General features: G+C 40.5%; 1 protein-coding gene across 3 annotated transcripts; it reads left to right on the top strand.

The window, feature by feature from the left end:
• The first annotated feature begins 718 nt into the window (after positions 1–718).
• IL17RB (interleukin 17 receptor B) lies at positions 719–23,794 on the top strand. Of its 3 annotated transcripts, XM_048492040.1 has the most exons (12): positions 785–923; positions 4,425–4,560; positions 5,770–5,794; positions 7,733–7,858; positions 9,502–9,620; positions 14,944–15,070; positions 17,549–17,596; positions 18,663–18,820; positions 18,989–19,054; positions 20,001–20,085; positions 21,184–21,288; positions 23,186–23,794. In XM_048492040.1, exons 2-12 carry the CDS (start codon positions 4,534–4,536, stop codon positions 23,731–23,733), a joined length of 1,434 nt encoding a protein of 477 aa, XP_048347997.1. In that variant the 5' UTR covers positions 785–923; positions 4,425–4,533; the 3' UTR covers positions 23,734–23,794. The 3 variants fall into 3 exon arrangements, with proteins under 3 accessions (XP_048347995.1, XP_048347996.1, XP_048347997.1); XM_048492038.1 differs by lacking the exon at positions 4,425–4,560 and having other exon boundaries at positions 719–923; XM_048492039.1 differs by lacking the exons at positions 4,425–4,560; positions 17,549–17,596 and having other exon boundaries at positions 719–923.
• Positions 23,795–24,846: the final 1,052 nt, after the last annotated feature.

The following is a 24,846-nucleotide window of genomic DNA, read 5'->3' as shown; positions in this document are numbered from 1 at the left end:
CGAATAACGTCTTCAATATACATACACTTAAACAATTATAAATAAGTGTATCATCGAAGGCTTTCACGGCTGGATTCAACTGGTTGTGGTGGGTTTTCCGGGCTGTGTGGCCCTGGTCTGGTGGATCTTGTTCCTGACGTTTTGCCTGCATCTGCGGCTGGCATCTTCAGAGGTGCATCACAGAGGGAAGTCTGTTACACACTGTGTCCAAATGCAAATAAGCTTTTATACTGTATAACAGAATGTCCACATGGGATAATTACTGTGTGATTAACATTGAACAAAATTCGCATGGGCTGCCATTCCTCTGTTGCTGAATGAATGACTTCGTACACCTTCAAAATGGTCCGTTACCTCATAATTTTTTAAAAAAATCCTTTTCCAAAAAGCCTACAAAAAATCCTGAAGGTTCTTTTTTTTGTTTAGCGATATAAGAACCGGCTCTGGCCTGTTACTCTGCTGTGGTCTCTAAAGTTTCTATTGCAAGGGGCAGGGGGAGAGGATCATCACTTGATTAACTTCTGCACCTTCTCACTTTTTTTGCTCTCTCCCCGCTTGCTGGTCGCGCAAAGCAGCACCTTCTAACCCCACAGCAAATACTTTTTATTCGTCCTGCTCCAAAATGGCCGGACTGAAACCCTTTTATTTGTTTGCTTCCCTGTTTGCTGGGAGGCTAGAAAAGGTCGCGACTCGTCACTTGACAAGCCTGGGACCCGCGGGAGGAGCGGGGCGAGGGAGGCACAGACGAGTCGGCGGACGAGTCGGCGGACGCAGAAGCTCAACCGCGGAGGCTCCGCCAGGTTCACCGAAGAGGCGCCGGCAGAGGTCGCGGCGAAGGCAGCATGGAGGCGGGACTTTCCGTGCTGCTGCTGCTGCTGGCCGCGATGCTGAGCGGTTGCCGCTCTCCGGGGGAAGCCCAGCAGGTGAGTATCTCGGCGGGAGGCGAAGAAACTGTGGAGGTCCTTTTCGTTGTTGTTTTCCCCTCTCCCTTTGCTAAACTGGAGGGACTGGGGGGCTATTGCAAACCTCTCTCCTGGGAGTTAATAACTCCCGACAGGCAGGAGTTTTTATAAGGTGTATGCTCTCTCTCTTTAAAGCATAGCACCTTAATTACTTAGGTAATTGATTTGCACCCACTTTTCTTCCCAATGGGGATCCAAAGCATATCAGTCTCTGCTTCCTCATATTATCCTCACAACAACCCTGTGAGGTAGGTAGGTTAGCCTAATAGAGTGTGATGGCCCAAGTACCCAGCGAGCTTCCATGGCATGTGGTGATTTGACCCTAGTCCCCCCAGGGACTAGTCTGACATGTTTTACTATAGCACCAAACTGGGTCTGTGTATCTTTTCAAGCAGTGCCCAGATTTTTGAACCCCTGCCTCATTTCAAGCATTGTGCTAAAACTGATGGACTCTTTCTGCCACTGCTTCATTCAGGCTCCAGTTCCTTTAAACATTTCAAAATGTTAGTCCTAAAATAATCACATCAGAGATCATAGAAAGATTGTGAAAGGCTGTGGGATGTAATTCAATGTGAATCCGAAAGATGCTTTAGTTAGGCTGTTAAACTGAACCCGTGTATCTACTCAGAACTAAGTGCCAGTGAGAGTAGAGGAATTTACTCCTAAGTAAATTTACAGGATTATGTCCTGACACCAGAGATGAAAAGAATAGAATAAAATTTGAATTCAGGAGCATGTGACAGACCAAGAAAAGAAAAGCTGACCTCCCTTATTGTACCCCACCCCCTTCATCTCATTTTCCCCTCTCCAACTATTTTCACTTTCCTGGAGCCCATAGCCTTACTACTTCTGTTATATGTATTATTTACTGCATTTATATGCCACCTTTCTCTACAGTTGGGACCAAAAGTGCTTACATTATTCTCCTCTCCTCCTTTTTGTCTGCACAGCAACCCTGTGAGATAATTAGGCTGAAAATATGTCAAACCATCGACACTTCTATAGGCAGGGTTAAAGCTATGAATGGATTTCAGCCTGAATTTAATATTGATTTCTAAATTCATGCATCACTGTCGTGAATGCCAGAGATTATTGTATTGTCGAAGGCTTTCACGGCCTGATTCAACTGGTTCTGGAGGGTTTTCCGGGCTGTGTCGTCATGGTCTGGTGGATTTTGTTCCTAACGTTCTGTGGCTGGCATCTTCAGAGGTGTATCACAGAGAAAAGTCTGTTTCTCACTGTGTCTGAGAAGGGAAAGTTTAGTGTGGTATATTGTCCATGTCCCAGGGTGGGGAACCAATCATTAAGTGTTTGGGTGGAACTTGCTATGCAAAGGTGTGGTTGAGTGCATTGTATTGCGGGTGGGGTTTTAAGTCCATTTTTTAAGTACTGGAAGCCAGGCCCTGCTAATCTTCAAAGTCTCTTCTTTCTTATTGAAGTTGTCCTGGTGTTTGTGAATTTCAATGGCCCCCCTGTGCAGTCTGACATAGTAGGCTTCTGAATTGTCCAAAATTTTATGTCTGCACAGGGAGGCCATTGACTACTATGCACAGGGAGGCCATTGACTACTATGTCAGACTGCACAGGGAGGCCATTGAAATTCACAAACCCCAGGACAACTTCAATAAGAAAGAAGAGACTTTGAAGATTATCAGGGCCTGGCTCCCAGTACTTAAAAAATGGACTGATAACCCCACCCACAATACAATGCACTCAACCATACCTTTGCATAGCAAGTTCCACCCAAACACTTAATGATTGGTTCCCCACCCTGGGACATGGACAATATACCACACTAAACTTTCCCTTCTCACTTAGACACAGTGAGAAACAGACTTTTCTCTGTGATATACCTCTGAAGATGCCAGCCACAGATGCAGGCAAAACGTTAGGAACAAAATCCACCAGACCATGACCACACAGCCCGGAAAACCCTCCAGAACCAGCCAGAGTTTATGCCTAACTACTGAAGCAGGCAAGGGTTTGTCTGTTTTCGGGCGAGACCATAAAGCATGTGAGTATCCATGGATGCATTTCAACCAGATCCTCACCCAGTAGTCTTTACACTACATCACACTGGCAAGACAAGTAGTTCAACTTGGAGGAAAGCAAGAAAACTATTCCTATAAGGTGTATCCTTTCTCTCTATAAGGCATAACACCTTGATTATTTATGTAATTTGTTTGTATCCCATCTTTCTTCCCAATGGGAATCTAAAGCACATACATTTCTGCTCTTCTATATTACCCTGGTGGTGATTTGAACCTGGTCCCCCATACTCCACGGGCTCTATCAAGTATTTGTCATGTGAGAATCTACAAACGCATAAATGTGGCAGAATGTATGAACAAAGGCTAAGTTCTTGTGGCCAGCTATTTTGGCCTTTGAGGGAGGTCACCTTCGGGCCAGGCTTGACTAGGATTGCCACCTCCTGACTAGGGATGCAAAATTCCTGGAGATTTTATGAATGAGTCTGAGGAAGGCAGGGTTTGGAAATCATCCAGGCCTCAGCCAAACACAATGTATGGAGTCTACCCTCCGAAGCATTTTCTCTAGAGAAATAGATCTTTGTCATCTGGAGATCAGTTGTAATTCTAGAAGATTTCCGGGTCTCAATTAAAGGTTGGTAACCACAGGCCTGGCTGCTTGCTATTATTTATCAGCAAGCACCCTATGAAGACCAGTGCTGTTAGAACTTCCAAGCATGGTCCGAAACACGTAATTGTTTCATGTCACTTTTATGCAGTCAGAAACCTTTGGGGACTTTTAGATTTTTTGGTGGCACTTTAAGATGGTAGATGAGAATGAGCTGGTATGGAAGGCTAATCAGTTTCAGTTGCAATACCCAAGTCATATTTCAAGTGACCTTCAGAGCAAAGTGCTTCTTCTTAAAAGAATTTCTGATGTGAATTTCAAACTTTGTTCTGTATTACTGAAGAAAATGTATGGTCAAATATTACATTTGAGATTGGGTAATGTAAATGTTTTCTCATCATGCTGCACATTTTCCTGCCTTTCTCAGCAACCATGGCCTCTAACGAGAGGACCTTCAGTGTCCTGAAACAAATTAAGTCATACTTTTAGTCCAGGGCAGTGTGAGAATGTTTAAATGGATTAGCAATTTCAGACATCAACAGTGACGAGACAAAGTTGCTTGATTTTTCTGGTGTAATTGATGAATAGTACATTCATGTTTATTCTAGGTTTGGGATTTTATCTCAGAAATGGTAATCACTTCTTCACCTTCAGAAATGCTTTACGTGCTTTTCTTTAGGCAATTATGTTGAAAAGCACATTCTTAAGAATTTTTGGCATTGAATTTTTAGCAAGAATTTTGGGAATTTTTGAGTTGAGTAGTTGGGCCCCCTGTGAGTGACAAAACAATCTGGCAAACCAGTTTTGATTGATACATACCTTGTTTTGCTGCTTCAAATATTTATTCCATTTTACTCTTATTTTCAGGATATCTGCCTGTAGTTTATCAGTGTTGTTGCTTTCCATATCTAGTGTGACATTTCAAGATTCTGTTACCAAGTTGATCTCATGGATCATTGTGAGAACCTTAATCCAAATGGCTGAGATCAGTACACATTCAAAGGTATCCAAAGGTATTTTTTGATGCCGTTTGGAGCAGACTGACACTCTGCTGACAAATTAATAACTTAATTCAGACATGCCACGGTATTTCTAACACTCTCCAAATGTTGCGTAATTGTTCTTTCACAGTCAATTATCGTCCCCACCCTGTCTTTGACATGTACTTCGATGAAACAGGAAGGTATTCTTTCATGACCGGGGGCTTGAACTGAATACACTGAACATTTTTGTATGATTCTGAAAAAATGTTGTAGCTTCACTGTAGGCATCAGCAAATCCCGTGCCAATGATATTTGGAAAAAATGCAGTTTTCATTCTTCTCCTTTAAGGTAGTCTGTATAGCACTATACTATTCTGCCATATTGGAGCCACTGTCAGATATCTTTCATGATTATGAATCTTCTTTAAAATGGTAATTTTTTCCCCTAAAGGATGCCCCAGAATCTCTTCACAATATCAATATTATTTAGCAAAGGGTCCTTTTTGCATCTACCTGAGGGAAAAGACACACTCAGAATTGTAGGCCCATGCCAACTGCCCCCCACCCCCAGTTCTGACTTATTGTACATAACTTTAACTTGTATTTGAATCTAAATTGGCCACTGGGTTCATGAAGAAAAATCCCTAATCTTCCCTTTAAGTAAATTGTGTGTTCTAGTCCACCTTTCCATCAATGGCCAGTATTATCAACAAAGTGGCCAGGTATTCCAAGAGGGGTAACATTAATAGGACAGTATTCATATCTTACATATACGTTTAGCCTGCAGTCCCAAGAACACTTTCCAGAGAGTAAGCCATGTTGCATAATATGGGTCTTTTGAGTAGACAGGTATAGGCACTCTGTAGTAACAATTATATAAAATGGTCTGTGTGGCAGGGAAAGTAAGTATTTGTAGAAATTATAACTAAACCTAAAACTGTTAAGAAAAACAAGATACCATAGAAGCAACATTTAAATATAGAATAGTGATTATTATAATAGTTTATTACTTGAGTTCTAGATGGATGGATAAGAAAACCTTTAATAGCATAATTAGAATGGCACTTGAGTTCTAGTTATGAGATACGTTGCGGTTCCAGCAACTATCTGGACGGAACTGCCACTTACTGAACACTTTCAAAGCCATATGAAATTCATATTTCTGTACAGCTAAATATTTCTGGTTTTGGAATGTATTCTATTTCTTTTAATACTGTTTTTTTATTGCAGTCCATGCGGTGTGGTATAGAAAATGGTAGGTATAAACAAAGTATTTTAAGTGTTAAAAGATGAGTAAAATCCTGATGTATGGATGACATGAAAGTCCTATTATTACTGCCTATTTCCTCAATGGATGCAAAATTTAATCAGTAGATGAATCAGTTAAAATTTTAGTTGATTCATTAGCAGAAATTATAACTGAAATTTCAAATTAAAGGCGATCTTTTTGATACTGTTTTGCTGTGATGAATTTTTGTGACAAAGTATACAACAGAAAATGGCCATTTCTTGGGCTATAGTTTTATTAATTATATTACCTTACATTTCCTTTAGCATCTCAAGGATTATTTATTACAATTAGAGTAATTTAATTCCCTGCCTTTGACTAAATAATGTAAACCTTCTTTAATCAGTTGATAGTCCCACTATACCTGCGGTTATCTAGTCATGTGCCAGAGAAAGAAAGGGACACTACAGCAAGGGACTTGGGTTGAGATGTTTTCACTGCTGCCGCCAAGTGAATATTTGAGATAAAAATACTGAGTTTCAACATCAGACTGCTCTATGCAACTTAGTATTTTATCTGGCTGCAATTTTACTATTTACAGATCTGTTTCAGATGATGGAAAAATTTGGGCAGGTTCTAGGAGGACAGCAAGTTGGCCACAGATAATAAAGTAAAACCACCACCCTGGCATCTCCCCAGGAAAAGTGTCAGATCTTGGCAGTTTTATTCCTATTTCTTGACAGCCAGCTTGTTCTCCTGTGGGTGCCTTGGTCATCTCACTCTCTAGTCTGAGCTGTTGTGCCTCATGTTGAGAAGAGAGCAGGGTAACACACGGGGCACCCAGCAGTCAGGTGGCTCTTTGGATGGATGGTGATTGTAAATGTGGCTCCCTGACAGCTATGGAGTCAGTACCACCATCTTACATCATGGAATTAATGCAATTTATAGTTATTGTGAATTGTTTTGGGGACTACTCAAAAATTGGGATACAAGTCAAATACATTTAATGTGAGTTTAAGAGCCAAAAGTCCCTCAGCCATGGTCTGGAGATGACCATCCATGGGGAAAAATATTGCCAGGCAAATCATGCTACCTTGTCATTCCCTCAGCTGATCCTGAAACTTTCTACTAGTATCCTTGCTATGGAATGCAACAAGAAGCTTCCCCGGGGTCAGAACACTGACTCTTGGCTCCCCCCCCCCCCTTCTTGCTCTTTTCCTGGAGTGCACAACATGGCATGTCAGGTCTCATGTTGTGCTGCTGTGTTTTGAGCTATGGATAGCCTGCATCAGATAGAGGTTGCAAGATCGAGATTTTTGAGTGATAAGGCTCTTAAACTCACTTTACATTTATTAAAATACAGGCCTAAGGAATGCAACGTCTTCTCTTGCACTGTCCAGCCTACCATTTAAGATCTGCCTTTAAAGGTGAGGTAGCTGGTGACCAGAGACTGGGCATCTTTGTAGGGGCACCTCGCCTAGGGAATTCTTTGCTCTTTCAGGTTCACCTAGTGAATTCTATTTTGTATTTTATGCATCAGGCATTTAATTAGGTGGGGTTACCTTTCTGTCTGTTTCCTGCATAGATTTATGTTGATTTTAGGCCCCTGGACTTTTAAAATAACTTTTTAACATTGATTATTATTATTTTAATTGCCAGCTGCCTCAAGCAGGACTCTGGACAGGTGGCATTAAAATTTCCTCAATAAATAAATGTCAGAACACCACTGTTCAATCTAGAGAACAGCTGAGAGGCAGAATTTTGACACCCCCCCCCCCACTACATGGGTCTTAATGCAGCCAAGTGATGTCACAGGTGATCAGGTGGCCCACTTACCTACCCTTACTTGGCCCACCTAACTGTTCAGGCTCCTGATTTTTAAAAAAATAACGTTTTAAAAGCACTGTAGATTTGGCTGGCTATTTCATTTTAAACAACTAACTCCTGCATTTTCATCCTTTCAAGGCCCTTCTGCTGAGTTGGAGAAGTGGCACAACTTTACACCATCAGATCTCGATGATATAAGTGCCCAGATTGTTGAAACAGATGGAGCAGTTCAATTAAATATTACCTGGACCATTAGTGCAGACGGTAGGTCTCTTAGGGTAACATAGAGATAATGCAGTTTTGAAGTGTGACAAATGTTTACATACAACATGGGTATTGCTCTTATGATGCACTCTCCTTTCACTTTTATTAGTACTACAACAAAAACAAGGACCTCAGGTTTAGTTTTGTACAAACAAGATTCACAATCTAAAAGCTCTAAGATGACACTTTTTGCCAGTGAGGAAAAAGGGGGCAACTCTCACTGACCGCCTCTTCCCACTGAAGACCCACGACTATTCTCTCATGCTGTTCCCAGGAGCCTACTAGTCTCAAAAGCAAGATTTCAGAACTACAGCAGTCTGCAGTGGGAGAGAGGAGGCAAGAAAATGTGAGCAGCTGCTAGAGATAGCACAAAGACTCTTCATTACTGTTCTACCTGCTGATCTGCCCACCTGCATCCAGGTTTGAGCAAGCCACAACAGGAAACAAAGATGGATTTCTCCTAAAAACTCTTGATACCAGCACCACTTCAGTTATTAGTTTGAGTGAAATTCTACTCAGGATGCAGGCACAAAGCCGCATGGTCTTGGTTTGAAATACCTTTTATTAAAGCCAATCAAAATATCAATAAACAGAACACAATGTTGCTTGGTTATTGTTACCTCATTCAAGTGAATGAGGTATAGAAATGCATTGTATGGGCAGTGGCGTTGCTTCCGTGAAGATTATCAAAATTTTACAGAAAATGTTCAGGTGCATATTGGTTCCGTTCTAAAAATAGACCTGAGTTTTTCCCACACGTGGATTTGTGCACATGCACAGGTTTACTTGAAAATGGTACAAGCTATAGTATTTGAAGTCTTGGGAATCGTATTGCCACAAGCACTGGAGACTCTTCTACCGAATGATGTTAAAATGGTAAAATCTTTGACTCAAGAAGTGGGTAAAAAAACAACTGCAACTTTGGTGCTAGCCTGTCATTGGAACATAGAACATGCTCTAAACAAGACAAATTGGTTTTAAAAAAGGTACAGGATGTGATGAAGCAAGTTAGACTAACAGTATTTGAAAAGAAAATCAATGGATAGGAAATGTAGTGGTTTCCCATATTAATGCTACGTGAAAATGAAAATCTGTAATGAAGAGTTATTGTAAGTTTAGGTAGTAGTAGTAATAATAATTACCATTTTAGGCTTGGTTGAATATTAACTTTACAAAAATGGATTGTATATGAATATACCTTTGATGTTCTGGTAGATTATTCCTCGTTATTGTTGTTTTTCTTCTTCAGAAATCCTGTCTTCAAGTTAAATCTCAAAAGCATGCTCTGGTCTCTATTGTATTTGTGTTCTCTTTTCTTACTTTCAGCTGATTGACTTGTTAAAATGCATACAGAAAATGTTTTGGTTTATAAGTGAGAATGTTGTCCATTTACTGCCACTTTTATCCTCCAAAAGTCTATACCTGAAAAGGAGATTAATTTGGGTTTTCTTAATATAATGTAATGTAGTAGTATATGTGCATTTGCTACTACATAATGTGTGAAACAGCCATTTTACTGTAGTAAAAAACCCAATTACTTATTTACATGTCTTTTCTGCAGCAAAGTCTAAGGAAAAAGCAGACACTTATATAATATATTTAATGTCAAATAAAATTGTTTGGTTTCTTTTGTTTTCTTCCAGCTAGCATTAGAGATCTGAATGCCACCAAGCTATGCATATCAACATATGGTCACCCAACATGTATTAGGTGTGACTATACAAAACCTTTTGAAAGCCAAACCAGGCACAGGGATCAAAAAGTAAGAACCATTTTTGTGAAGTTATACTGTGCTGTTGTGAGTAGCAGTCATTTGTAAAATGTGTCTATTTACTTCATTTATGCCCTGCCTTTCTCCTCAGGAGGGATCTAAAGTGCCTTACATAATTCTCTTCACTTTATCCTCACAACAACTCTCTGAGGTTGGGTAGCCCTAGACTGTGCAGCGGGCCCTAGATTGTGCAGCTGTCAAGTTTCCATATCAGAATGAGGATTTGAGCCGGGATCTCCTGGATTCTAGTCCATCACTTTGACAACTACACCACACTCCTGTACAGCATTTATGCTGTTATGCAGTAGAGAGCTGGGAAAAAGACTCTGTTTAGAATGGTTGCGCAACAGCCACTAGAGGAGGGGTGAGTGGGTTTCTGCTCCTGAGCACTTATTTCCCCTCATGTACAAGCCTAGCTTTGCAAAATAAGATTTGGGCAATAGTAAGTCAGCTGGAAGAGGGAATGGAACCATAAAGCAACTAAAGAAAGCCAGGTGCTCACCAGACCCTCCAGTGGCTGCAGTTCCTGTCATGAAACCCCTTTCACTAGAAGAAGGGGAACCAAAAAACAAGCCTTGCCTTATAATGGCGTTGCCCCCTTTTCGAAAAGATTAGTGGGCACCAGGGGACTGAGGGGACATAACAGTAGATATCATGTTGGGGATTTCTGGGGTAAACAGGAACCTGCCCCCTCCCAAAGCAAGACAACAGCGCAAGAATGTTGTAAGCAAATATCTGTTCAACTAGCACAGAGTCACAGTAGTGTACCGCTTAGAGTTGTTGCCTTATAACACTGATTCTAACACTGGTTAATCTTAGGGGGTTGGTAGCTTGGAAGTAGACTTTCTCTGGATTCTTAAATGGAATATAGCCTAAAACAGTGGCTCTCAATCTTCCTAATGCCATGACCTCATGTTGTGGTGATCCCCAACCCTAACATTTACCCATTTTACAGATGGAGAACACTGATACAGAGAGTCTTAGGTGACCCCTGTGAAAGGGTCGTTCGACCCCAAAGGGGTCGCGACCCACAGGTTGAGAACCACTGGCCTAAAACCTGTAGCCTTAATTGTTACTCCAAATCCAGGATGCTAAAAGCTAGTAAGAGCTGTGCCATCTTCCCTTTCAAATGTTATTAAATGATATCAAATGCATTAAACATTCCAAGTTCAGTAGCAGCTTAAAGACCAAGAACATTTTCCAGGTTATAAGGTTTTGTGAGTCAAAATTCAATTGTCAAATCTGAAAAAAAATCTAAAGAAAATTGTTGGTCTTCAAGATACTACTGGACTTAAATTTAATTCTACATGAACACAAAGACCCACCTAAAACAGATATTTCAGCAGGGGACGATACAATCTTTGTAATGAAACTCTGATATTAACACAGGCACTACATTTTGGACCACTTGAAGCTTCCAAATGGTCCACATAAGGCTCCTTACAGTAAACTAACTTTGATGTGATCAGATCACTGGCCAGATCATTCTTTTAGAGGAATGGGTGTAACTGGTGAACTAGCAGGAGATGTTAAAAGGTGCTACATTCAAGGAAGGAGACCTGAGCCTCCAACTGTAGGCCAAGATTGAATAAAACCTCCAAGCTCCAAACTTTCTTCAGTAGGAACATATTCATTTTTGGGAGAAGCTGACTGTGTTTCCAAGCAGCTTAACTGACTAACAACATCTCAGTCTTGTCAGTTTATTGGACCTCATCCATCCTATTACATTCTCCAAGCCTCTGTTCAGGACTTCCACAGACCCACCTGGTTTTGCTATTATGGAGAAAGAGATCTGGATGTCATCCACATATGGTAGCAGCCCACTCCAAATATCTCAATGACTTCTCCCAATGGTTTCATGTAAATGTTAAATAGCATGGGAGATAAGATGGAACACTATGGAATCCCACAGTGTAAAAGGCATGGGACTGATCAGGAATTCCCCAGCACATCATTGATTTTCTCATCTATTCCCCTGCAAATCACTTCCCAAAGAAAGAAAAAGAACCCTACCCAAGGACCGTAAATGGGGAAAAAGGTGTTATGCATTGTTGATTACTAAGAGTTGTTCCTGTTGTAAGTATAATCTCAAGTATACTTGAGATATACTTGAGACTCAAGACTAAGACTCAAGACTAATCTCAAGTATACGTGAGATATACTTGAGACTCAAGACTAATAAATAATAATAATAATAATAAGTACATTTTATTGAAGATAATATGCAAATGCTAACTGTAACTTAAAAAGAAAAAGATAAATTGAATGAGTCTTTTGAGTCTATGCAGTTTATACTATCAACAGGAGAATTAAGAGCAATAAGTACCACTGGAAAGAGTGCTTTTTTGTGCATCACACGGATGGGATTTGTGCTGTGCAAAGCTACACTTGGGAAACTTCCACAGCTATTTGTTTGGTACTGAAATTCCCTGTGCTCAAGCCCACAACTCAGATTGAGTGTGCCCAGAGGGGGGCCCTTGTGCCTTCCACTCACTTCTCTTTCATCAGCTGCAGCAACAGACTCAATTGGGAATTTTATCTATGAGATTTTTCTTCCAGATCTAGTTGTATTCTCACACTAGTAACACAATTTTTGCTAATCCTCTGATGGCACTGAATACTATCTGCAGGCAGGGATAAAACTATTTTATGCACTATGGGCATGAAAAGGAAAGAGGACTCCTCACTGTAGGTAGATCTTTTCCTGTCTATTGTTTTTCCTTGTGTCCATCAAAACACCTTGCTCTACTGATTTGGTCATAGCTGAAAAACCATTTCATCAATGCAGTTCAAACTTTGCCTGTTCAAAAGTTTAGTTCTGCCAAATGGACCTTGCTTTCTGTCTTTTCAACCAGTCTGGTTCATTTGACATCTACTAAAAAATTGACATCTACTAAAAATCTTTTTCTTTGGAACAGTCTACTGAAGAATTCTATAAAAAGTATAAGGAAACAACTGTGTAATAATGAGAGAAATACAAAGTTCTTTAGTAGCACATGCTGTGATAAGATTGAATGATTTTATATGTATGTTATTACACTATGGAAAAAACACATACGGTAAATAGAGTTTCATCAACATAATAGTTAAAATAGATAAGGAATCCACATAGGAATCCACATCCACATAGGGCAACGAGGATGATTGAAGGATTGGAGCACCTTCCTTATGAGGAGAGGCTGCAGCGTTTGGGACTCTTTAGTTTGGAGAGGAGACGTCTGAGGGGGGATATGATTGAAGTCTATAAAATTATGCATGGGTTAGAAAATGTTGACAGAGAGACATTTTTCTCTCTTTCTCACAATACTAGAACCAGGGGGCATTCATTGAGAATGCTGGGGGGAAGAATTAGGACTAATAAAAGGAAACACTTCTTCACGCAACATGTGATTGGTGTTTGGAATATGCTTATGGTGTTTGGAATATGGTGTTTGGAATATGGTGTTTGGAATATGCTGCCACAGGAGGTGGTGATGGCCACTAACCTGGATAGCTTTAAAAAGGTCTTGGACAGATTTATGGAGGAGAAGTCAATCTATGGCTACCAATCTTGATCCTCCTTGATCTCAGATTGCAAATGCCTTAGCAGACCAGGTGCTTAGGAGCAGCAGCAGCAGCAGAAGGCCATTGCTTTCACATCCTGCATGTGAGCTCCCAAAGGCCACTGCGAGTAGCAGAATGCTGGACTAGATGGACTCTGGTCTGATCCAGCAGGCTAGTTCTTATGTTCTTATAGCATGTATAATTATAGGAATCCAATATCCATGTTATTTCAAAATAGAATTCAGATGAAATCAGAGATGAAAGACAATAAATTTTCTGTGTCAATGACATTGAGCCATAATAGCAACCTTACTCATTACAAAAAGTGTGCTGGAAAGATTACTATTGAGAGAAACCACCGTTGGAGTGACTTCACATAATTATGTGACTATTGTAACTATTTTCTCCCATTTTATCATCCATACTTCCATGTAGCTTACATGTAAGGCCCCTTCCGCACATGCAGAATAATGCACTTTCAATCCACTTTCATAATTGTTTGCAAGTGGATTTTACTATTCCGCATACAAATCCGCATACAGTCAGAGGCGGAGCTACCAAGGGGCCGGGGTGTGTGTGTGTGTTCATTGCACTGGGCACATGCCGGGGGCCCGGAAATCTCCCCCCGCAGTGCCCTGCCACACACACTTGCCTTCGTGAAATTGCAGATTGGAGAAGCGGCCTGTTCTCTTCAGACTGAAAATGGCCTGGTGGGAACTACACTTCCCAGGAGACCTTGTGAGCCCCAGGGTCTCATGGGAAGTGTAGTTCCCACCAGGCTGTTTCAGCCTGAAGGGAACAGGCCACTTCTACAGCCTGCACTAAGATAAGGGGGAGGGCAGGGCGCTGAGGAGCCCCCCCACCCCGGAAAACACAAAGTGTGCACCAGGCGCACTCTGGCCTAGCTACGCCTCTGCACACAGTAAAATCCAGCTGCAAAATGCATTGAAAGTGGATTGAAAGTGCATTATTCTGCATGTGCGGAAGGGGCCTGACTTGTTCAGAAATTATTAAACCTGTATAAACAGTTTGTGTGGTCCTTCTTCCCTTCAACAACAAAATCTCCTGCTCATATTCCTAGGAAAGAAATCAGGCTTAAAAGCATGTTAACTCTGTATTGTCGAAGGCTTTCACGGCCGGAATCACTTGGGTGCTGTGTGGTTTCCGGGCTGTATGGCCGTGTTCTAGCAGCATTCTCTCCTGACGTTTCGCCTGCATCTGTGGCTGGCATCTTCAGAGGATCTTCAGAGGATGATCCTCTGAAGATAATTAACTCTGTTAACTTCAACTCTCATATGGGTCTGTGCATGGTATTTTTCTTTGGAAGAGTCAACTAGAATGCTGGCAAAGATTTTTCTGGCATTTAGAGCTGTAAAATAGTTTTTGAGGGCATTTCTAATTGATGGTTTATTCTTTTTCCACTGGATGTACTGTTTTGCTTTTATTCTCCATGAAACAGGAAATTGGTGGTATAGAGTAGATTCTTGGTACCATGTTCTATGCTACTTCAACTTCCATACTGGCTTGTTTTTCTCAGTAATGTAGAAATGAAAGGCAAATAAATTTTAAAGTAAGGTGTGTTGCATATCTACATGCAAAGAATACAGAATTGAACTACAGTTCAAACTGTTTCAGTTTCCTAAACTTACTGAAACATAAGCCTGTGTGAATTTTGTTGTGAGCATCTTAATCTTTTTCTTGTGGTCAAGCGGAATTGAAGAAGGGGGGATTCTCTCATCTGAAAGGATGGGTTGCTCCTGTTTAATTTCAGTGGCAGTTCTACTATGTTGGATTCCCTGTGGAAGAAAATACCAATTACTTCATTGACGGTTACAACCTACCACCAGCCAACCCGTATGAGGATATTCCATCAAAATCAGTAACACTCAAGTCTCCAGGTAACTGAAAAAAACCATCATTCGCTTAAATACATTTGCATGGGAATACCCAATGTGAATTCAATTTCTTTCCTGATCATATTTTAAAAGTAAAAGTGAATCTGTTTGCGGAATTGGGAACTCAGTGGAAGGTTGGGAGCTTGCTGGTGTCTTCCTCTGTTATGTAATTAATGCTATTGGAGGACTTTTATCAGTGCTGTTGGGGAGGAGATTATGCCTAACCTCTCTGAATACATCCTTCCTTACAGGAACTAGGTCAGGGGTCTTCAAACTATGGCCCTCCAGATGTTCATAGACTACAATTCCCATGAGTCCTACCACTTGGCCATGCTGGCAGGGGCTGGTGGGAATTGTAGTCCATGAACATCTGGAGGGCCATAGTTTGAAGACCCCTGAACTAGGTGATAAGTGCTAGTGCAGATTGACAGGGATTACTGATTGGTTGCTAATATTAACTGCTGGCAAGAGGCTGTTTTCTTCTTCCTCCACCCCTTTCAGTAGTGGTCTTTTGAATTTTGATAGGGCTACTTTGTGTTGTTTGTTTGTTTATTGCTGTTGAGACACACCTGACTTATGGTGACCCCTAGTGAGGTTTTCAAGGCAAGAGACATTCAGAGGTGGGTTGTCATTGCCTGCTTCTGTGTTGCAACCCCGGTATTCCTTGATGGGTCTCCCATCCAATCACTGACCAAGGCCACCTAGCCTAACTTGCGAGATCTATTCAAGTCAGGACAATGTGTAAATTAAAGAGTTAGAAGCAGCACAAATTATTGTGATGATTGTTTGATTAAACAAGTTTGCTACACATTTAAAAGAAGACTCTTAGTGCCATAGTATTAAAAACTTAAGGGCAGGAAAATTATAATGCTTGCTTCAAGGTGGCAAGATCCCCCAAACACAGGGCTTTTCTATGTGGTTTTTTTTTCCCATTGGTTCTGGTCGTATACTACTTCAGTTCATCCCCTGATTTCTGGGTTCATTTTGTGTCTTTAGTTTTCACAGGTTTTTTGGCAGTGTTGGTTTATTTTTGTTCCATTAGTTTTCTGGCTCTTTTGAGATTATTTTTGAAATTATATTTTCCTGGAAGCTGATATTGAGTTGCCATTTTCCTTGTGTATCACGTTTTGTCTTTTTTTTTTGTTCCATCCACTTTTCAGTGATTGGATGATTGTCATCATCAAACTATTCCCTCCACTCCCCTCCCACATGAAGATGAATGATCTCATTTTTTAATGTAACCCTTATTGATGTAACAAGGATACAAACAAGATATAAGCAAGTGCTCCGAATTCCCATTTGTTTTTGTTTAAAAGTTTCTAGCCACTTCAGTGTATCTCCAGGAGGGGAGAGGCTAAGGACATTTTTTTCAAAAAAATGAAAGATGGGAATTCAGTAAACTTTCTAAACTTATCATTGCAATACTGTATAGATATAACACTATTTCTTAAAAAATACAACAGCCTTCGCGGTGGGGGGAGGCCACTTTCTGGAAAGGAAGTAGCACAGTTTGAAAGGGACATACTGTTCATAAGATGGAGAGCTGTTCTCCTTTTGGCTTCCTCATGCGAAGAGAAGTAGACTGGCATGGAAGGAGGACACACAACACTCTCCAATAGACAGTTGCAGTCCCCTTCCCCAGTGACGTAGGTATACATTTTTATGTGGTGGGTTTGGGGTGGGTGGGGCTCAGGGGGTGGGGCCACACCCTCACCCGCCTCTGGGGGCATGGCCACACCTTCCCAAGGCCTGCCCCCTCAGCTCCGCCCCCACCAGCCCACCTGGAAATGGGGGCTCCGCCCCTGCCTAACTCCGCCCCCCAGCTGGGCTCCCAGCTGGCAGTACCTTCTGCCCTCCCCTCTGGGGAGGCCACAAGAGACTGCTGTCCCTGGCCTTGGAGAGCTGCTTTTATAAGCACTGAGGCTGGGGGGGGGGGCGGCTTGGGGAGGCGTGGCCACACCCCCAGGGAGCTTAGGACACGTAATGGGGGTGTTTGAACCCGGGAACTTCCCCTTACCTATGTCCTTGCCCCTCCCCTCTGGGAATACTACCCTTTTCCCCAGCAGCCTTGGAGGTTTGTTTATTTTCAGCCTTTAAAAAATTCAGCCAGGATACCAATATATATATGCAAGAAAAAAAAGGAGTGTGGCTGTGATGCTACCAATGAAAACAGCACCCAATCTTGATAATTGTGATTATTTAAGGCATGTAGGGAAGAAAATGCAGGAGGGTAGATGTATAGAAGACAACGCCCAAACCAACTCCCGTGCTTGTGGATTAATTTTTAAAACAAATAGTCTAATTTGCTAAAATGAACCTAATCCCAAAAACATCAGTGACCTGTTGTAATCCTCTTTATTTTTCATAGTTGGCAGTTATATCTTCCCATTTTTAGTTGTGTGCAAATAATAGATTTGTTTACAATAACTTGATGTGAAAAGTTTGTACAACTTCTTGATTTCAAAATAATTCAATTCACAGACTGCAAAAATGATATGTTGAAGTATAGCAGAACTTGCATAGAAAAAGGTAATTCCAACTTCGTGTTTCTTTAATTCCATATCTTTAGCAATCTAACGAAGTATATTTTCTTTCTGCCTAAAGGAGATTTTCACACTGGCAAAAATTAGTTACAGATAACGGCCTGGAAAACACAATGAAGAATCACAATGCCTGCAGGGAGGTGAATAGGGCTACCAGACTTGCCACTGTTATCTGTATTATGTTGCCACTTCTGGGGGTCTGGTCTGGCAACCCTAGAGGTGAAAAACGCTAATCAAATGGGTGGGAAAGGGCATTTGAACAAATCATTGTCTGCTTTCCTCTTGGCCTACTGCCACAGTTGATATGATCCCTTGTTAAATTCTATTCCGTCTGTGAAGGCACATAAGTGCAGGATATGGATTTAGTTAGCTTTTTTTGTTCTCCCATGTTTCAAGTAAAGCGCAAAGTATTATGTTATTATCTGGCACCCCAATTAAACTGATTATTATCTTATTATCTGGCACCCCAGTTAAACTGATGCCTGCTTTTTCAAAGGTGACAAAACAGTAGTGTTCCCTGTAAATTCATCCCCCCCACTTCATAATTTCAAAAGTCTGGTGCTAGAAAATCCTTTCGCAAGGTCTATAGGGTCTGTTTCACTAGTATTATTGTTGGGGATAGCCCCTTCTTCTTACTGTGTGTCGTGTGATGAAAAAAAGCATGCTACAGAAAGTATATACCCATTATGGTTTGTTTTTGTTCTCTCTTGGCTCAGGGGTTTCTTGGGATGACACAGGAGCCATACATGCTGAGAGAACAAAGCATGGTAGCTCTGTATGTTGCCCTAAGATCCTTTGAAGAAAGGAGAGATATATTTGCGATGGGAAACTATGGCACAGGACTATGCTTTATGAGCTTCAGAGGTATATTTTATTAAAAATAAACTATTGTGTGCCTGTGTATGTAGGTACTTTTAGTTTTGTATTTGCACAATACTGAATAAGTATGATAATGGCAATGGTTGTGTTTCACTTTAAAACACACTAAAATCACAATAAAAGTTATTTTGGAAATTAAATTGAAAGTTTTGGAATTTCGTTATATTTCACAGGAAGTCTATGGGATCCAAACATAACTGTATGTAAAATGGATTCAGAAATAGAAGTGAGTTTTACAACTAGTAACCTGAGTCCCACTTATGCAGTCCTCATTTGTCAATCTGAAAATGAATGCAGTGATAAAACTCTTCAAGAAATATCCTATATCAAGGTATGTATTCTTGTTCAGACAGAAAATTGGAGATAGTGCAAATTATGTTTAAGGGTGATACAATCAAGCAGTCAGTCGTTATGAGTACATATGTATTTTAGAATTTTTAAAGAGCTGTATAAAGAAATAAGAAAAATAAAATAATTTTTGCTGGTGTCTTTGAAACAGAAGAATGATACTAGAATTTCTGAAAGAATACCAGTGAATAGTCCAAGCAGCAAAAACTATATAGAGGTAAGGCTTAACTATGAATAAAAATTATGTCTTCTGAAAAATTTGCTGTTTTCTTCCTATATTAGATACATCTCGTACCTGATCATTCTTAGCTCATACAAAAAAGAGAATTGTGCACATATGAACACCCACACCACTGTCTTTCTTCTCCTACCTTTCATAAAGACGTTGTTATGTGCTATATCCATTACCCCAGAGCCAGTGGGTACAAGTTGGTGGTGGTGGGAGCAAACTGGAAAAGCTGCTGTGTATATAATACAGCTTCATTCATGCAGCACAGGATCCAAATTTTAATGTCTTTCTATATAGAAAGGCAGAAAATAGTTAATCTGAAATCAACAATCATCACTCAAAACATTGCAGGAAAAACAGTGATGCGCTGTTGCTGAAACTTCTGACATTTAATTTTGACTACCTTAAGGTGAAGTGCACATTCTACTGGAAAAAGGCATACTCTTAGCAGTTTGCTAGTGCAAATGTTACTCTTCAACCCTAAAGTTCACTTGGCAGGGCAGGGGTGAGAAGATTCAACTCTTTTAAGGATTTGATTGATTCCCTGATTGGTGAAATGAGAGATTATGCATTCTCAAACTTCACAAGTACATTTAATTTCTATTGAAGACGGAGCAGCAAACATGACATTAGAATCATACCCGTTAAATCATGAGATAAATTTTCCAGAAATGATTAGGCCTTCAGAGGTGTAGTATTACATTGTAAACTATTTGCAATGTAGCCTTGGAAAGTGCCATATACTAATTGAATAATACACCTACTAACAAGAAGTGCCTATTTTCATTCAACTTTTAAATTGGTATGTGGAAAAACAATGTTACAGAAATCTTTTTAAATTTTGTGGTCTTTGACACACTTTTATATGATGTTATAAAGTTCAAATATTCTTGCAAGTATTTTATTCAGCTGCAGTAAAGTTTTTCTCTTCCAGCTAATTCCTTATTTTCCAAGATGTGATCCTGATTGTCCAAGGCACTCCAAGTACCAACTTGAGTGTACTGTAAAGTCTACCACTGGTCAGTTTGTGATTTTCTGTTTCCTGTTGACAAGAGTCAAAAACATAACTGTGGTCATGCTGGAGCAGACCATAGTTGGCTCCAGCCATTGTTTCCATCAGCCATGTGCCTCTGGAAAACCCATAAGCAGAGCACGAAAGCAGAAGCACTAGGGTGTTTAAGATCTCCCACATACGGCATTCTGTCTCTGAACGTGGAATTTGTTCAGCTGTTCGGTGGCCCTTTCTGCTATATCCCAGATTCTTCTATTTTATGTCTTTAGGTCTGTGTTGGGATACTGTTGTGTTAGGTTTAGGTGGGTAGCTGTGTTGGTCTTCAGTAGAACAGCAGGATTAGAGTCCTTGAACAAGATTCCCAAGGGTATAAGCGGTCAAGACTTGACAGTTCCTTTGTTAGATATATGGAGGATGCTATTTGTTATTTTGCTGTTTTGTCAATCACTATGTGATTCATTGAACAATAGCTACATGCAAATATAAAAATATTTAATCACTGGAAAGCATGATTTGGGAGGAGTAAGGTGTTAGAACAATCAGTTTTTTGGAGGGGTGAGAAAACTTCTCCTCTTATACAGTTAGTCAATTTAAAATATTGCCAAGCAACCAACTAATATGTCAACTGTAGCAATAATTAATAAGAACTGCATAATGAATGGCAAAAAGGTCTCCTGGAAAACTCAAAATCCAATTATTGATATACATTACTAAGAGAATGGCCACTCATTCTCCTGCAGATAACCCATACATATTGTTACTTTAGAGGGGGCAAGAGAATTCCCTGACCTAGCATGCTCTCTCCACTGACATACTTAACAAGTAGGATATCTCTAAATTCTGGAAGCTGGCAAGCTTTTCATTTTGTTTGGTAAGATACAGGTCCATAGTAGTGGCAGTGTAGCAGAAAAGCTTATTGTTACAGGTTACTTGAAAGCATCTGAATTCAAGCATACAGGATAGTATTTTTTCCTTAAGTAATAAAATCACAACTATTCACATTGTTCATATTCATAAGAGGGCCGGGTTTGGGTTTTTTAAATTTTTGCTTACCTCTTTACAAATGGTTTGTAGCAAGGCTGACTTTTTTCCTTTCTTTTTTTAGGACCCATCAAGACACTTTCAGTAGAAATGTATGTTTGCATAATTGCTGCAGTGTTTGTGAAAGTGTGCATAATTGCTATAGCACTATATGTCAAGAAGAGGCATGGTAAGGGCTTCCCTTGGTCTGCAGAGAAAGTCATGGCGATTTGTGACTCCTTGGTAATCAATTTGACCATGTCCATACAATGGTAGTCTCCACATGTGTAAAAACATGCAGCATTTGTACTCGAGTTTATTTTGTGACAAAACATGTTGGGAACCCAATGCACTTCTTGAGATGAGTGCAAGGTGATGTGTGATGAAAGGAATTCTTTTACCCACTTTTGTTTCCACTTTCCATGCTCCCTCAAGGGGAAGGGCATAAGAGATGATAAACTGAGACAGGATCTCCTTTTGTTGGTGGCTACAGACTCTTCTTATTTTGCTAGTACTTTTCATGTAAATAGCACAGGAAAGCGTGGAATAAATGGAAGTAGTTTCTACTGGGCTTTTAGAAAGATGGTGCTGTGAGGAAGGAAAGCGTGGCTATTTTTATTCATAGTAAAACTAGTTGCTATCCAAGGGCACAGATGGAAGAATAGGAATTCCTTTTCTTTTCATGCAGTTTGTAATATAGTATTGCACTAATATTTCAGTATGTTTCAGAGTATTATAGCCTTTTTTTGCCATCAAGTCACAGCTGACTTACGGCAACCCTGTTGGGTTTTCAAGGCAAGAGACATTGAGAGGTGGTTTGCCATTGCCTAGCTCCGCATCATGACACTGGTATTCTTTGGAGGTCTCCCATCCAAATACTAGCCAGGGACAGGGCTCAGAGTTTGTGGCTGTTCTAAGGTCTCCCAGTAAGCTTTCATGGTGCAAGTGGGGATTTGAACCTGGGTTATTCAGGTAATCTAGCCCAACATCTTAACCACTGCATTATGTTGGCTCTCACAGCCATTTACTAGCACTTTTTAAATTACATCTGTGCCCCTGGGTACTTAACAAGCTAAGTGTAGTCATGTAATTATAGCCTGGGGGGTGATTGATGACCCCAGATTTTCATAGTCTCTGTTTAAGCCCTGATTGGATCAATATTTATCACTAGACTTAACTGTACTTAGCAGATGCTGAAATCATACATTTAAATATATTCACAAGTGCAGCAATATATACTTTTAAATAAGATTTAAACAGAAAAGATACAGTTGTCATCTATTATCACAGTCTCCCTGGTTTAATTAAGCTGAGTTATCACCTATTACAGCTGCTATGAAATACACTGTAGTTCCTGTAAGTATAGTACATACTTTGGAATTTTGCATAGAAATACCCCAGACTGTCTTTGCATTGCAGAGTCTTTATTTGTCACACTTTTTCCTGCGTGTATCTAATCCGCTGAGTTTTAATTCATGTATCTGATGAAACTCAGTCTAGCCCCCCCAAACCTATGATAGTCAGTCTGTTAGGTACAAACAGCAGGAAATCACATAGTATTCAGTACATGTGCAGCCCTGCAACAGGGATCCCCCCCCTCCTTCCCTGTGGCCATTTCTGCTCAGGAGAAAAAATGGGAGGGGAGGTGATAACCTTTCTTGCATGGCATTGTCGGTCCTATCTGAGTCAGTCACAGAAGTACTTGGGGAATCAGGTTCCCCAAAACTTCTGTGTAGCCAAATGTATTGTGCAGTTTAGTCTTTTAAAGTGCCATAACCTTTTTTTTTGTCATGGGAAAACAGAGCAACAGGTAACTGCAAATTGGTTTTCTGCAAGATTGCTTAGAAGCCTATTTGTCAACAACTATTGTCTCCCTGCCACTGCACTACTACCTTAATGAATGCTCAAGTGTGTAATGTCCTGTGCTGTTTTTTTAAAATGGCATATAAAGATTTTTTTTGGGGAAAAGAGATGTTATCATGTATGCCCAATCATGATAGTAAATTCACAACATGGTTTAAGTTTTTAGATGTGGTTAAATCTGATCTTCATTGATCTTAAGGGGTTTTTTTTTGCTTCTCTTGCAGGTACAGTCCTGATATGGCCGTTCCCCCATCCTTCAGTACAACTAATTCCTATTAAGATCCTTCTAATATATCCCCCTTCTGTCTGCATTCACCACACGGTCCTTGCTTTTGCAGAGTTTCTACGTGAACGCTGCCAAAGTGATGTTATTGTAGATGTATGGCAAAAACGGAGAATTGCTGACATAGGACCAGTGCAATGGCTTGCTGTTCAGAAAGAATTAGCTGATAAAGTCATATTTTTCAGTCCAAGCCGTACAGAGCCTGCGTGTGATTCAGCTTGTAAAACATCTACAGAAGGTCAAAATGAGAACTCTGAGAGTATGTTCACTCTTGCATATAACCTTTTCTGTAGTGACTGGAAAAACCACTCTTCTCTCCATAAGTACATGGTAGTTTCTTTCAGTGATGCACATTCAATTAAATCTCTTCCAAGTGCCTTGACTATCTGTAGAAAATATTTTCTAATGAAGGATTTTGACTCCTTTCTTCGAGAGCTTTACCCTTCAGCTGTAGTAAAGGCAGAAATTCAAAGGACAGCTATTGTCTAATATGAAAAGTAAACTTCACATATAGTGCTGCAACATAGGGAATAAAACCCAAAAGAAAAATCCAGTCTCTGAAATGAGTATCTGTTCATTTTCTCATCCATTATGAATTAAGGAGTTTGTTTGGTTATTAATCATTTTCATGCAGGAAATTCATAAACTGCCCTGCCACTATAATCTTTCTAAAACTGTTCTGTTTTGATTCTGTTTTCAGAAGTACACAGAATTGGGTAACAGCCTACCCGTGTAGAGGTACAACTACTGCCTTTATATCAGTCCTGGAAGCTATTTCTTGCACAGCAGCAACCTGACAGGGGAGGGGAATTTGCCTGTAACCAGTAAGGGTTGTGGCTTTGTGGCAGAGCAGTCCCCAGCATCTTCACTTGAAAACACCAGGGAGTAGGTGCAGGTAAAGACCTCCAACTGAGACTCAGGAGAGCTGCTGCCAGTTTAGCAAGGCAATACTGAACAAAGATCTGAAACAATTTAAGGCAGCTTCATGGTCAGGAGCAAAACTGGTTTTTCTACTGGCTGCTAAATTTAGGATTTGAGGGTATTGAACAGTTTTAGCACAGTAGCTAGAATACCAAGAGGGGAGTGCTTGTAAGTCACGTTGAGACTCCTTACAGCAAAGCAAAACATGGTATAAAACCCAACTTCTATATTTAAGAAGAAGCTGGTATCACTGATGATTCTACTTGTTCCAAAAAATGTCGGATATAATAGCAAACCTTTTTTTTTACCCAACTGCCAATTTTTTTTTACAGTGGCTGCCTGTGAGGCTACACATCTGGCATGCATCTGGCAAATGAAGGCTGTTAACAGTTGTATTTATCCAGACCAGGGGTAGGGAACCTGCGGCTCTCCAGATGTTCAGGAACTACAATTCCCATCAGCCCCTACCAGCATGGCCAATTGGCCATGCTGACAGAGGCTGATGGGAATTGTAGTTCCTGAACATCTGGAGAGCCGCAGGTTCCCTACCCCTGATCCAGACAGATTTGGAGCAAGCCTAATTCCATTAATACTGGCAGCATATCTAGGGCCCTTTCTGCACGGGCCAAACACAGCATCCCAGGGACGCTAAAAACAGTGTCCCTGGGAGACCGTTCGCAT

Source organism: Sphaerodactylus townsendi, linkage group LG03 (assembly GCF_021028975.2).
Source record: "Sphaerodactylus townsendi isolate TG3544 linkage group LG03, MPM_Stown_v2.3, whole genome shotgun sequence".
NCBI lineage: Eukaryota > Metazoa > Chordata > Lepidosauria > Squamata > Sphaerodactylidae > Sphaerodactylus > Sphaerodactylus townsendi.
This window is presented reverse-complemented; position numbering and strand designations above follow the sequence as displayed.